Raw genomic sequence first — 14091 nt, 5'->3', positions numbered from 1 at the left:
TTTGCTCAGGTTGCAATTCCCCACACAATTCTCCCAGGACTCTCTGCTCAGTGTGCAATGTTTCAAACACTGTCGACACGGGGCCAGCGGCCTGACAGCAGCCACACTTTCGGTGCGACACTGTGCGCAAGGCCCTCTCCGTCCTTTGTTTAACTGGAAGGTTCACAAAGGACTGAGGATTTTACAGGAATAATCTTACTGTTAACCCCACGGGCTAGGTATGGTCACAAGTCCCCCTTTACCGAATCTTCAAATCCTCGGACGTGTCCAAGAGACAGCGCAGCTGCCTGGCGGGCCCAGGGGCCTGCAGCGCTCACCCATAGGCAGCACCCACACGCTGGCCGGTTCTCAGGGACCTATGGCATCCACTCTATGGGAGGGGCAAGTGTCTGAATGGGCGTGGGGGGACGGGGAACGCGCGTTTCTCCGCTAGGCGTTTCAGGGTTAGGCGGGCGGTGTTTCGAACGTCGTAGCACTTCATTCGCAGAAGCCTGGCGAGCGCGTTTTGGGGTAGGTGGGGTTATGGGTGGGCTTCCCGCCCATCCAATGGGATGGGGTTCCCGCCCAGACAAGGATAAAAGCCTGGCGGGAAGGTGCAGGAGCTCCCTGGACCCGTGCGCAGCCTCACCTGAGGGGCCCACCCGCCGCCGCAGCCTCACCTGGAGGACCCATCCGCCGCTGCAGCCATGCTTTCCGTCCGCCGCCCGCTCGCCACTCTCCCGGACCCGCAGCAGCTGCAGCTCTCGCCCCTCCAGGGTCTCAGCCTGGCAGACAAGGAGAACACGGTGGGCGCGCGCGCGGGGGCCGGGCCGGGCCGGGCCGGGCCGGGGCTGCGGGCGGGGGCCGCCCCTCACCGCGCGTCTCCGTCCCCGCAGCCGCCGGCCCTCAGTGGCACCCGCGTACTGGCCAGCAAGACCGCCCGCAGGATCTTCCAGGAGCCCGGCGAGCCGGTGAGCGGGGGGGGGGCGGCGCGGGTTAGTAGAGGGCGCCGGGAGGACTCATTGTCTCCTCCAGCGGTTTCTTCCTGCCCGCACTTTCGCGCCAAACCGAACTTCCGTCTGGTTCCCAGGGCCGCAGAGTCCGGGAGCAGTGCGCAGGGGGGCGGCAGTGAGAGCTGAGGCTTCGAGCCACATGAAATCGCCGACCCCGGCCCAGCCGTGGGCGAGGGTGACGGCGATTTCATGCGGTGCGCCGGACAATTTTTTTTTTTTTTTCACGTCTTCCCTTCTCCCCCACCAGAAAACGAAGGCACCAGCCCTCAGCGTGCAGGACGAACCACTGCTGAGAGAGAACCCCCGCCGCTTTGTCATCTTCCCCATCGAGTACCATGACATCTGGCAGATGTACAAGAAGGCCGAGGCTTCCTTTTGGACAGCGGAGGAGGTAATCGGAGTTGGGCACTGGGACGCCTCGGAGAAAGCGTAGGCATTGCCCGGGGCTGGAGACCCAGACCCTTGGGGGAGCGGTGACAACCTGTGGGAAGTGCCCTTCGCTGTCCTCTGGGGCCCCTGGGGCTGCTTCGGGCTCTGCGCGGTGGGCGTCCTGGGGTGGTACGATGCGTTGCTCCCCGGGCCGCGGTGCTGCGGGCTTGACGGCTGTGAACTTCTGGGCTCAGGTGGATCTTTCCAAGGACCTGCTGCAGTGGGAGGCCCTGAAGCCGGAGGAGAGGTACTTCATTTCGCACGTCCTGGCGTTCTTTGCAGCGAGCGATGGCATCGTGAACGAAAACTTGGTGAGTTGCCCCCACATGGTCTGCTCTTAGCCACTCAAGATTGGCGGGAGGACGAATTCTCTTCCTCGCCTTCCAAATTCCCCCATTCCGAGTGTGCGCATGTATGTGTATGTACGTATATGTCACACATGCACATATGTCTAAGCTAGCGTTCACGTGATGTCTCCCCGTTTGCAATGCGCTCCGCAGTTATTTCTCCCTTCGGGTATTTTTGTCCCTGGCTGGAAAAGCTCACAGACAGTTAAGTGGTAACAAGTTTTAGCGCAGTGTTTGCAGAAGAGAGGTGTATTTATCTCCTGCTACGTACACACAGCATGTGACGGGACATGTGCAGCTTCATCACAGAACAGCGAAGAAATACATAGGGGAGCAAACCTTAAACCGACCATGAAAGGTTGAGTGCTGCAGCCAGAATGCACCGCCCGCCCCAGGGCCACGGTCATTGTTCCTCGGGCTGACCTTGCATGTGTTGGCCGCCAGGTGGAGCGGTTTAGCCAAGAGGTCCAGATCACGGAGGCCCGCTGCTTCTATGGCTTCCAGATCGCCATGGAAAACATACATTCTGAGATGTACAGCCTCCTCATCGACACTTACATTAAAGATTCCAAGGAGAGGTGAGTGTTTGGGTGGGATGCCAACGTGTTGAGGACTCACTAATTGTTTATTCCAAGCGTCTGAATTCACATAGGGATAGAAAAATGACCCCGTGTGGCCTTGGGTCCCTGGGCTCCAGTCTAGAAGCAGGTGACAGAAGGTCTTTGCTGGGATGGCTGACGCTCAGTGTGTCCACAGGGAGTTCCTCTTCAACGCCATCGAGACGATGCCTTGTGTCAAGAAGAAGGCAGACTGGGCCCTGCGCTGGATCGGGGACAGAGACGCCACCTATGGTAAGGGCGCCTGGGGCCTTCCTCGGCCCCGCCCTTCGTTTTCTGAGTAATGTGATTGGTTTGTTGGCCCTTCCTATGACCATGAACCTTGACTTACCAGACACCTTTTGGTGTTGACGCTAACTAGGAGAACGAGTCGTGGCTTTCGCTGCAGTGGAAGGGATCTTCTTTTCTGGATCTTTCGCATCGATCTTCTGGCTCAAGAAGCGAGGGCTGATGCCTGGCCTCACGTTTTCCAACGAACTTATTAGCAGAGATGAGGTGAGTCAAGTTCAAGTAACGGGCTGAGGAGAGGTGGGGGCGGTGCCTGGGTTTTCCAGTTCAGGCTGTATCAGCATTACTTGGAGTCTCATGCACTAAGACTTGCAGAGTTGACTCATTTGAGATTGCATTACCAAGTTCCTGCCCATTCTGTTGTAAATCTAACAGTAACCTGGTCAGAGTTTCGCTTCTTGCTGGGTCTATTGGCAAAATGAGGGTGTGCGGCTGCCGAACAGGAAGGATGCTCTGCGCGGGAGGATGCTCTGCGCGGGAGGATGCTCGGAGCGGAAGTACTGCACCATCCGTTGCCACATCACAGAGCAGCAAGGACCACACTTGGCCTGCCTAGGTGGCAGCACTGAGAGCCTTGGGTGGGGCTGAACCTGTGTCGGTGACAACGCAGAGTAGACAGCAGTGAAACTCGTCTTCCTTTCAAGAGTTTTAATAAGTGCTTTTAGTGTGGCCAAGCAGGATGTATAAAGAAAAATGCAGAAAAAGATACAGCTGTTTCCAATGTTGTGCATTAATGATGGGGGCCTTCTGATTTTATACTGACGTTCAACTTTTTCTTCTAGGGCTTGCACTGCGACTTTGCCTGCCTGATGTTCAAACACCTGGTACACAAACCTTCGGAGCAGAGAGTGAAGGAGATCATCATCAATGCCGTCAGGATAGAACAGGTGGGTGGTTTGTGAGGCCTCGTGCTCACTCGAAGAAGCCACGTTCACGCCTCCGCACACTGAGACTGTGTTTTGGTCCCTAGGAGTTCCTCACCGAGGCCTTGCCGGTGAAGCTCATTGGGATGAACTGTACTTTGATGAAGCAGTACATTGAATTTGTGGCCGACAGACTCCTGCTGGAGCTGGGTTTCAGCAAGGTAAATACAGGATTGTTCGGAGCCCCGCGGGTTCTTTTGAAACTGGTGCTCTGTATTCATGGTCTGCTATGCGCCTTCCAGGCTTTCCAAGCAGAAAACCCGTTTGACTTCATGGAGAACATTTCACTGGAAGGGAAGACCAACTTCTTCGAGAAGAGAGTAGGCGAGTATCAGAGGATGGGAGTGATGTCCAGTCCCACAGAGAACTCGTTCACCCTGGATGCTGACTTCTGAATGGACTGAAGGTCTGCTCTTACTTGCTATTACTTTTTTACTTCTCAAAAGCAGAGTTAGCTGCTTGAAGTGTCTCAATCAGCTACACCGCGAATTGCCCATAATGTTTAACGCTCGTCAATGTTTTGTTTACCTCTTTAAACCTGTGTACCTCCCTGTGTACTGTTAGTCCTACTCATTCACGGTGCTAGTGGTGTCACCTGGGATGGAAGTGTAGCCAAAAGCTACGCGGATTCTTACGGAAGATCTTGTCCCAGTTTGGCTCCTACAAGGCTGTCGGAAGACAGCGGCCTCCCTGCTTCCGAGCGCACTTGGAAGTGTACCTGCGTAGAGCGCTGGCACTTCACAGTCCGTGTTGCCAACATAAGGGCCCCTGTTCAGCCTAACTTGGGTAGTTTGCACACCAAACGCAAAGTGTTCAGTTAACCACTAATGCGAGCCACCTCGAATTTACCAGGTGACTGAGACAAGTTAAGTTGCGTAATCTAAGCATGTTATTTCTCTTCATTTTCTTTCATGCGCCGAAGTGCCTTTTCATCACCCTTCAGGTCGGTCCCGCCCACACCTAAGTACTAGCAGCGGCTGTCCACGGGCAGGCGGTGTTCTGCATCGGGGAGCCCAGGCCGCGTGCCGCGGGGTGAGAGGAAGGGGAGGCACTTCTGGCTGAAATCTTCAAGCACGAAGTCTGGTCTGTGCCGACTGCCAGTGACCTGGCTGGGGGCCTTTTTACGTTTCACACTGCGTTTCCCCCAACTTCAGCTAGTGTGAAAGATTCTTGAAGATTCTTAATAGCTGGGATCTAGGATAGGATGGTCAATTGATTTTCAGATCATCCTTGAATAAAATGACCCAGCTAAGTAAGGCCTTGCTCCTGTTAAGTGGTCAAACCAGGGCTGACATTGGCTTTGCCAGAATTGTGTTTATTCTGATTTTGTTTAATTTGTGTGTAAATTAGTAACCATTTCTATCTACTACATGCCTTTTACATTAGAAAGTGTTGTTAACACTCTCTGTCCTTTCAGACTTTGAAATAACTACCCAGCCTTCACTTGCAGTTCCTAATAGGCATGTGTCCCCGGCGCAGTCTTAGGGAAGCGGTGTCACGTGCACGCTCCGTTCCAATGCCAGTTTCAGGAGCCAGTGTAAACCAAGACTCCAACCAGTCCTTTGGCCCTGCTGGTTAACAGGTGTGCTGGTCGACCCCCTTGGTTGACCCCCGGCCTACACCGTTGTTAGTTTTCTGTCATCTATTGTACAAGTGGTCAAATTGTCCATTTAAAGATTTCTGTAATATGTGACCCGTTTCCACCTTTTAAGTTCTTGTTAACTGACACTCACCCAGATTATGTGGCCTTCACACCTGTGCAACACGACAATAAATAAAGACTGCCGTGCGTTGTTCGGTACAGGTGGGGGTCGGAAGCAGGTGTTAGGACCTGCCTCGAGTTAGCTGTGCCATGCCCTTCAGCTTCAAGGGAAACAGGTTTTAGTCTGAAGCATTTGGAAGTCTTAAAATTGAATACTTACACAAGTATTCAACTGTGTAAGTGTTAAATGATTAAAATAAAACTTCCCAGTGGGTGGGAGTGTTGAGAGTCGTGGCAGAGGTGACACTGTTTCTCTGGTGGAGGTGGGACTGGGGACCGGCCTCATCCAGACTGCTGCTCCTGCCTTCCTGCCTGTTCCCTCAGGAGCCCCGCCAGGTTTCCCGGTGAAGGAGAAGGTTTGCCCGGAAGGCCCGGGTGTGGCCCAGTCAGCGAGGAGTGGCCCTCCTGAGTGGCTGCTGATGGAGGAAGTGCGTTTGAGCTGAGCACACTGAGCATACCCATGTCTTGGGTAAAGGCACATTCTGTGTCCTGGAGAAACCTAGTAGAGGGCTTTGCCTTTGCACCCCAAAGGCACTCAGTAAATGTCACTTGATGCATAATATGGGGCTGGTGACACCGCCGGGGATGTTCAGGGCAGCCAAGCTCCAGGGATCATGGAATATTGGAACAGCTTCCCGGCGGGCGCCCATCATGCCCCTTCTTGCCTGTGCGGCTGCCTGCACTCTTTCCAGAACATACCTCCACACTGCTCTCCGAGGACCTGCCTTGGAGCCAGGGGCTCAGACAGTGTGGGAAGCATCTTGGGCATTCATTCCATAGAGGCCTTGTCCCAGGCCTACTGAGCCCACCTTGGGGCGAAACCCAGGAGCTGGCGATCTGAACATGTTCCCGGCAGTTCATCTCAGACATTCGGCATCTGGGCGGGATGGACTCCTTGTGTGTAGTTCCAGCCAGGGGTTTTCAGCTCTCAGGACACATTATAACTGCCCCCCCTCCCCCGGCTTTTTAGGAGTAACCAGTGCTTAGACCGCTCTGCACAAAGGCAGCCCTGTGCAGGGGTTTAACTGGAGATGCTCTTGTCGCATCTGATCTGTGTTCCAGATGCCACAAGCCCCCACCACTTAAGGCACGTTTCCCTGCATGGGAACACGGCTTCTGCTCAGTTGGGTGCCAAGCCCGGTGACTGGTAGCCAGTCCTGAGAGCCTTCCTCTCTGCCTACCCACCAAGTACTGCCTGGCCTGGCAGCCACCCTGAGGACTGGCTCTGCGGCTGGGACTCGGGGTTTGTTAGCCCCGGCTGGCGAGGGGCAGGGTCTGCGTGTCACTGAGATCCCGCTGATGGCTTCACTCTGGCAGGACAGTCCCGGCTGGCCTTCCCAGTGAGGGGCTGCATGGCTCTGAGGTGACGGGACTGTGTGGTTTGGCCCCTTTACACCTGAGGCCCCTTTAGACCTGAGGCAACGGGTAGGACCCCACCCCACAGCCTCCGTGGTGGGGCTGCCCTTGGGTGCACATCGGGCTTCAGAGAAAATGCGATCAGTGGTGGCTCCTGTCACTCCCGGGACCGGGTTCTTCATGTCAGGGGCTTTATGATGAGAATGGCTGAGCCCATTGTACCTATAGGTTCAGTAACCACAGGCGCCTTGGCGTGGCCATAAAGACTAGAGCAGCTCCTGCAAGACGGTGGGCTGACGTCCTGTAGAACCTTCTTGTTCCAAACACCTACTAGTGACACAAAATGGGAAGTGACTCCCCAAGAAAGGGGAATCCCAGTGCTGGGGGCAGAGACCAGGGAAGCCGGAGCTTGGAGTCCTGGGTGCTTATTAATCCCTGGAGGGGGAACCCCACACCCCCTTGGATTTGGAGGGAGGGATGGGCCTGCAAGAGGGGAGGGGTTGGAACCCAAACCTCTGTGTTAAGCTGGATAACACCTGCCCACCCCTCCCCAGTGAAATGGGGGCTAGGGAAAAGTCCTGCCCACCTGGGCAAGAGGGTAAGGGCATCCATCTTTCTGGACCCCCCAGATTTGTGACCTGGGAACCCCTGGAAGATAACCCCAGCCTGGCCACACAGGATTCCCATGGGCAGAGCTCAGTCACAAATGATAAAACATGGTTATGGGAAGCAAGGGGCCCTAGGGCCCGAACACTTCAGGCCAGTAAGATGAAAGCTAATGGGGATCCCAGACTCCATGTAACCGGGACCCACAGCCTGCACGCCAGAGCCTGGCTTTGGACTAGTTTGGGGTTTGAGGGTGGGGGAGGCCTGTTTTCCCCTGGCCTTGGACTTCAGGGAACCGTGTCTGGTGCTGCAGCAGCCACCTTGCAGCCACAGAGGCAGGTCTTTCTTGGGAGTGGGGTCCACACAGGGAAAGGAGAGCTGATCTGTAAGGAAACGGGGTCCTCCTGAGTTTGTGCTCTGGATCCAACCGTGTCTGAATCCCACACCTGTAAGCCAATACGTTCCCAACAGAATCAGGTTGATGTTTCTGCCACCTGCTATAAAGCTAAACCTGGACAGAATCCACAGCCCTGAGCTGTGCAGGGGCAGCCAGCAGACTCAGGGTGGGGGTGGGGGGGCATGTGCTTGCTGAGGCCCTCAGGTCAATATCGGGCCGCCTAGGACTAGAACTCTGGGGTGCTAGCCCCATGGCCACAGTCCCATCCCTTTACCAGGCGACCCCCTTTATGAGGGGACAGGCACTCTGGGCCTTCGGTATGCTGGTCCCAAGGATCCCGCTCCTGGAAGTGCTCCTGCTGGTCAGTGCCCCCCAGCTGGTTCCCATGATGTGTCACACAAATTCACTGGGAAGGCTGAGGAGAGAGCTGGGCCCCCAAATCATTGCTTGGAACCCCCAGGCTTAGTAATGGGGGTGGGGAGCAGTAAGGAACACGGGGGTTCCAGCTGTTCCCAGAAAAGCACCCGGAGTCATAATAGCTGCCTCCCTGACCCTCCATGGCAGGGGCCCAGGACCAAGCTGAGAAGGGGTGTGCCCTGGAAGCCAGCGAATAGGCACCCAGGGCCGGTCCACCCTCCCTGGGGCCGACCCAACTCCCATCTGCGGAGCTGAGGTTCCACTGTGAGAATGAGGTGACCAGTGCCCGGTGCAGTTTTTCAAAGCAGCTTCATTGAGACATAATTCACATACCATCCAATTTATCCACTTAAGATGCACAATTCAATGGTTTCTAGCAGGTTCCAGAGTTGTAGAACATTCTCACTCCCCAGAGGGACCCCGCACCCACAGGCCTCCCTCCCTGTCCGCCCTTCATTCACCCCCAGCAGCCCCAATTAGTGGTTCTGTCCCCATAGGTTCAGTCTGGCGCACTTCCCAGGCACTCGGTCACCCACACTGGGCTTTGTCTCTAAAAGGTCCTTTAGGACGCTAGAGACAGTGAGGGGAGGGGTCCACACTGCAGACCGGGTTTACGTTGCAGAAAGCTTTCTTTTCCTGGCATGTTGGACAAATATCTTGCCTTGGAAGAGGCGACAGTGCGTGGGAGGGGACTTTGCCCACAGCCCACCCTGGTAGTGGCTGGCGGACCTTCGTTATCAAACATTAACTCAGCCCTCCCTCGGAGCTGGGGGCGGGGCAGAAAGCCCGTCAAGGTCAGGAAGCTGGTCCTGGGCTCGGATCTGGTCCACAGCCTGTTTTTGTACAGACTCCATTCGTAGCTTGGAGTCTGTACAAAATGTTTTAAAATCTCGCAGAAGAACATTTCGAGGCACACGGAAATGACATGAAAATGCGTTTCAGCAGTTAAAACACTCAACTGAGTCAACTTGCACATCTAAGTGGGCTTATTGGGTGACTCGGGAGTGGGACAGCAGGAGAAGGGAGCTCCCAGGAGCAGTGCAAAAACGGGAAGGTTTCCTAGGCAGGAAGGGCGGGACAAGGAAGTTGAGAGTGGATTACATCAGGTGGGGACATCTTCCCTTAGGGGAGTGCAGGGGTCTTATCCTGCGGGCAGGCTGCCTCCGAGCCTTGATCAGGAAGTTCCAGGGACTTAGCACAAGGGACTCCGCTTTGAGCCTCTTGGGTTTCTTTCCCAGGGCACCCATAAGCCCGTAAAACCGTTCCATCAGCAAATGGCCGCATCTCTCGTTTACACATTGTCGAGGCTGCTTTGGTGCTTAAAAGGCAGAGTTGAATTGTTGCAACAGGGGCCGTATTTTTACCTAGAGCTATAATATTCTTTTCCCCCCCTATTTTTAAAAAAGATTTTACTTCTTTAGAGAGCCTGAGGGGGAGGGGCAGGGTGGTGAGGGTGGTCGCTGGCTGCCAGCGGGGTGAGCAGTTGGGTCTGCGGGTGACTTGCCCTCTCTATTCCTCTGCACGTGGAAGGTTCTCCGTGAACCCATGCTGAGTGGCTGAACCATCCCACGCGCTTTGAAAGCTTTAACAGGGGACTCAGCTGTCCATCTCCACTTGGAGTTGGAGCCGGAAATAGCCTAAATGTCAAGCCAAAGGGGAAGGGCTGGACAGGTTGCGAGGCACTGGGACCATGGACTACTCCCCTGTCCCTACACACGATAAACAGGAGGGTGATGCAGCCCCGCGGAGAGCCGCGGCCGGATGTGGGCCGCGGAGGTGGCAGGACGAGGTTCTGGGTGTGCTGCGGTCACGGTGGCATGGCCCTGTGCAGATCACGGATGGAGAGACACAGCAGCGTCTCGGGTGCTGGGAGGGCCCGCGGCTTTGCTTTCTGCTCTGTGGCTCCGTGTTGATTTTCTGGTAACATGCTGCCGAGCGGTTGGAAAAATGAAGGGCGGCGCGGAGGAGGTCGGGCGGCTAAGGGGGCCACCCGGACCTGGAGGGGTGCGGGACTGCCCCGAGCAGAGCCGGTTGGTTGGTGACTCCTGTGTGCACGCGCCCACCGCTCTGCAGTCGCCTCTGGGTGCTGCTTACAAGGCTCTGAATTGCGCTGGGAACCCAAAGCTCGTCATTTCTGGCCAAGAGGGGGTGGGCTGTGAGCAGTTCTGAAGCCGCTTTGATTTCTGAGAATCTTGGGCTTTGGAATTTTCACAGGGCTCAGGGGCTCAGAGGGATCAAGTCGGCTGGTGGCAGAACTGGGACTTCATCTGGGGGTGTGGGCTCCTTGGAGCTTCCAGAAAGTTAGTGCCACGGAGCCACACTCAATGACACGCCCCTTGGGCTGTGCTAGGATGATGTCCCTTGTATTAACGCGGCCTCCTCAGGGAGTCTGTCCACCCCTTGTCGGGGGGACCCATCTTCTCCTTTCGAACCCCTGGTCACTGCCAGCAGACAAACCCTCGTGGCCGGCTGACTGGAGGGAACTGGCCCTGAGGCCAGACCCATCTGTGAAGGTTCACGTGCCCCAAGGCCACAGGAAGGGGGGCGGTTAGCTCCAGGGAGGGCAGGATGGAGGGCAGAGGAAGAATCCCCCATCTATTCTTGTTGGGGAGGAAAAGTGGGAGAGGAGATGGTGAGCACAGGTGAACAGACTCAGCAGCCAGGAGGAGGGCTGAGGCTGGGGCTGGGGGGACGTTAACTGACGTAGCTCTGAGAGCCCCCCTCTGCATCTGCCGCGCCCAGGTACCCAGGGAAAGGAAGCCCGAAGCTGCTGAAGCCCAGGCCCTCGTGGACCGAGAGACAGAAACCCAGAGAGGCGCCGAATGAGCTACGTGCGGTGGTGCAGTAAGTGGGGTGGTGACCGTGCTGGAGGAAGCAAAGGCAGGGCAGGTGGGGGGCGCAGACTGGAAGGGCACACGCTCTTCCGGGGGGGTAGTCCAGGATGGCTCTCTGAGGAGGGACACTGGAGGGGGAAGTGAGGACAGACCCACGGCTAACAGAGGAAAGCCTGTTTCAGGCAGGGGCCCAATGGCTCCCCAAGGGGTCAGCAAGGGCCAGGGAGGGGCTCTTCTTAACCCCGCCCCCCGCAGTGCGCCACACCCCCGTGGCTAGCAGGATCCACTCAGGCCTCCCTCCAGCCCGTGGGCACCAGGGAACTTGGGGAGTAGTCACGCCCCTCCTCTATCTACCCCAGGGACCCTGGTGGGGTTGGGTCTGAGAGTCCACTTTCCTGGGAAGCAACTCAGTTTGGGCCCGAATGGTTTAATTTGGGGGTGGGGAGAGGCGGGAGAGGACGGAGGGAGAAGGGGGAAGGGTCAGGATTCCTACCCGACATGTCCGCCAGCGCTTCCAGACTACCTGGTGGACGCTGGGTGTGCGCTGGGACCGCGGAGGTTTCCGAGAGTTCGGCTCTCGTTTCTGTATTTATCCTTCCCGGCTCCTGCTCTCGAAAGGCGACTTCCGTTTCCCTCGAGTCAATCCCCTCCCCCGCCCAGCCAGCCCTCTGGGAGGTGGAGCCAGTGGTTAGCGCCACCTCCTCCTGTCCTTCAGGTCTAGTTCCTGCGCTGTCTGGCTTCCTCCCGGACACAGCCGCTGTCCCCTTCGCTTTCTTTTCACCGTGCACTGCCCTAAGCACTTTTCGAATGTGGACTCACTAACCTCTCACAATAGATCTTTAACGGGAAAGGGACCGGGGCGCAGACTGGACGAGTGACTTGCCTGAGGTCACACAGGCAAGGGAGGAAGTGGGGCAGCCCAGTTTCAAAGTTGCTCTGGTGTCGCTCTGGACCTTCACGTCCGTCCGTCGTGCTGCGCCCTTGTGGCCAGAGGTCCCTCTTCGGTTCTCACCGCATCCACCTAGCTCCCTCATGCCACACCCTACCTGGCTTACACCTAGCGCCCTGGTGCCTCCTCTGCATCCTTCGTCCTGGGCCGCCCCCTCTGCTCTCTCTGCTCCTGCAGAGATTTCCCCTAGAGCCTCTTCCCCGCTGTCAGTGGGATTGCAACTGTTTCCTCAATGCAGGATTTGAGCGCCCGACCTAACATTCAAGGAGACGTCTCCACCTGAGTGTCCCACAGACACCGCCCCGAACTGTGCCCCAGACGTGCTCCCTGTCTGCTGTCTCCTTACTCAGTGAATGGCAGCCCCAGCTCTGGGGACTAGGTCAGAAAGGCGGGGGAGGCAGGCATCTGCTATTGCACATGCGGCCAGGAGGGGGAGCTGCTGATCGCCTCCCTGACAGCACTCCAGGGCAACCCCATCCTAGTGGAGATCCAGTGGGCATCTCGCCTGGGTTACCTCCGCTCTAGTTCTCCTGCTCTTTCAGGTCTCAGCCCCGAGGTCACCTCCTTAGGCACCTCCCCCAAACCCAGCAAGACTGATTAGGGGTCCCCTCTGCCCCGGGGGCCTCCAGTAGTTCCTGCTCTGAGGGACTATCATACAGACTCAATCACGTCTGTCACTTTCCTGACCTCCCTTCCCCCCAGGTTGTGAGTCCCCAGAGGTGAGGGACAGGCTCTACTGTCCCTGTGGTATCTTCCGCCAGCATCTGGCCTGGGTGTGGAACTTGGGATTCTCTCCGCAATGTTTGTTGAAGGAGTGAGTGAGTGAGTGAGTGAGTGAGCCCATGAGTGAATGAGCCAGGGAGTGACTGCTCTCTGGGAAGCCGCTGCTGCCGGGGTCACTCCGCTGGGGAGGAAGCAGGCTAGTGATTATGGAGACACGTGGCCCCTGTGGCATGGCTGTTAGTGGGGCTCACTTCCTCGCCTGGCTCCCTCCCGTCCCTCCCTGTCCTGTCCTGTCCCACCCCCCTGTGAGTGGCTGCAGGTGCTAACTGAATGGCTGATGGTCCACCCATCCAGCCGCACTGTCCACCCACAGGGATTTTGGGAGACTGTCTGTGACCCAGGGTGTCAGGCCCTCAGGCCCGGAACCTGAACCGAGGGCGGATCCTCGGGACACTCTGGCTTTTCCTTCCACACGTGTCCCCCAGCTCTGAGCCGGGCTGCGCACCCCATCCCGGACTTGGGGAGGACTGATACAGCCGCTTGCACCCAAGGCAATTCCTTGGGTCCTCCAAGGTCAGGGATGAGGTCTCACAGCCACAGCAAATGGACACTTTATTTCTTTTTCGGTTCTCCTTGGAACCCGTGTTTGTCCAGGTGTGTACACGATGTGGTGGGAAATGAGTTTCGTGAAGCTGTTGGCAGAGTGCTGTCTGGTGGTCCTGTGGTCCTGGGGATTTCTGGGGGTTGGGGGCTGGGGCTCCGGATGCAGACAGCTGCCTGCCTTCTTGCAGCGGTCAGCATTGGGGCCTGGCAGCTTGCTCAGCCCCACGCACGTGTGTGACCCTTGGGTTCTGGCCTTTCAGCCACCCTGACAAGCTGTTCCGGTATATGGGTGGGGTTCCCATCTTGAATGTTGAGAAACTGGAAGGCTTTTGCTTCCTTCTGGGCTGAAAGCTTCCAGAAATATCTATATCTTTGCTTCTGTAGAATTCAGGAACTCATTGTAGCCCAGAGGAGGTGGAGCGGGGTCACCTAGCGATGACCCCAGTGACATTGCACTCTCAGTAAGCTGAGCACCGAGGGGGTCTGCCTGGACCGCCCTGCTCACTAGTAGGGAAGGTCGGGGATGAGGGTGCACTGGGGCCAGCCAGGTCTTGAGGGGCTCTCATTGCCAGGCCAGGGGGTCTCCCCGAGTCTCAGCCGAGGAGTGACAGGACCATGTGTGTGTGTGAGAAAGGGCGTGGAGGGGGGCGGACAGGGGCCCCGTCTTTCACCGTTCCTTCCTTTCACAGAGACCTCGTGTGCGCAGCACAGCCAGTGCGACGACGCGGCGGCACTCTCTGTGTGCAAGGTGATCCGCTGTTTTCCAGTCTGTTCTGTTTCGTTTGTTTTTCTAAAAACGCTGTTTACAACCCTCTCCATTGATTTCCTGTCTCCCCGAATGGTTCTGA

At 56.9% G+C, this 14091-nt stretch overlaps 1 protein-coding gene and 1 long non-coding RNA gene across 3 annotated transcripts; one reads left to right on the top strand and one right to left on the bottom strand.

The window, feature by feature from the left end:
* Nucleotides 1–525: 525 nt before the first annotated feature.
* On the top strand, nucleotides 526–5584 carry RRM2 (ribonucleotide reductase regulatory subunit M2). The gene is made up of 10 exons (XM_053925592.2): nucleotides 526–785; nucleotides 876–950; nucleotides 1240–1383; nucleotides 1616–1732; nucleotides 2213–2346; nucleotides 2525–2619; nucleotides 2747–2880; nucleotides 3456–3560; nucleotides 3644–3757; nucleotides 3839–5584. The coding sequence occupies exons 1-10, from the start codon at nucleotides 687–689 to the stop codon at nucleotides 3989–3991; spliced, it is 1170 nt and encodes a 389-aa protein (XP_053781567.1). The 5' UTR covers nucleotides 526–686; the 3' UTR covers nucleotides 3992–5584.
* Nucleotides 5585–8424: 2840 nt separating this feature from the next.
* On the bottom strand, nucleotides 8425–11791 carry LOC128781082 (uncharacterized). Of its 2 annotated transcripts, none has more exons than XR_008426978.1 (2): nucleotides 10838–11791; nucleotides 8425–10729 (listed from the first exon to the last, which is right to left on the bottom strand). It is a non-coding gene; the product is annotated as an uncharacterized lncRNA (long non-coding RNA). The 2 variants fall into 2 exon arrangements; XR_008426977.1 differs by having other exon boundaries at nucleotides 11462–11791.
* Nucleotides 11792–14091: the final 2300 nt, after the last annotated feature.

This window comes from Desmodus rotundus, chromosome 5 (assembly GCF_022682495.2).
Source record: "Desmodus rotundus isolate HL8 chromosome 5, HLdesRot8A.1, whole genome shotgun sequence".
In the NCBI taxonomy this organism is placed as follows: Eukaryota; Metazoa; Chordata; class Mammalia; order Chiroptera; family Phyllostomidae; genus Desmodus; species Desmodus rotundus.
Note: the sequence above shows the minus strand (reverse complement) of the source record. Positions and strands in the feature narration are given on the sequence as shown.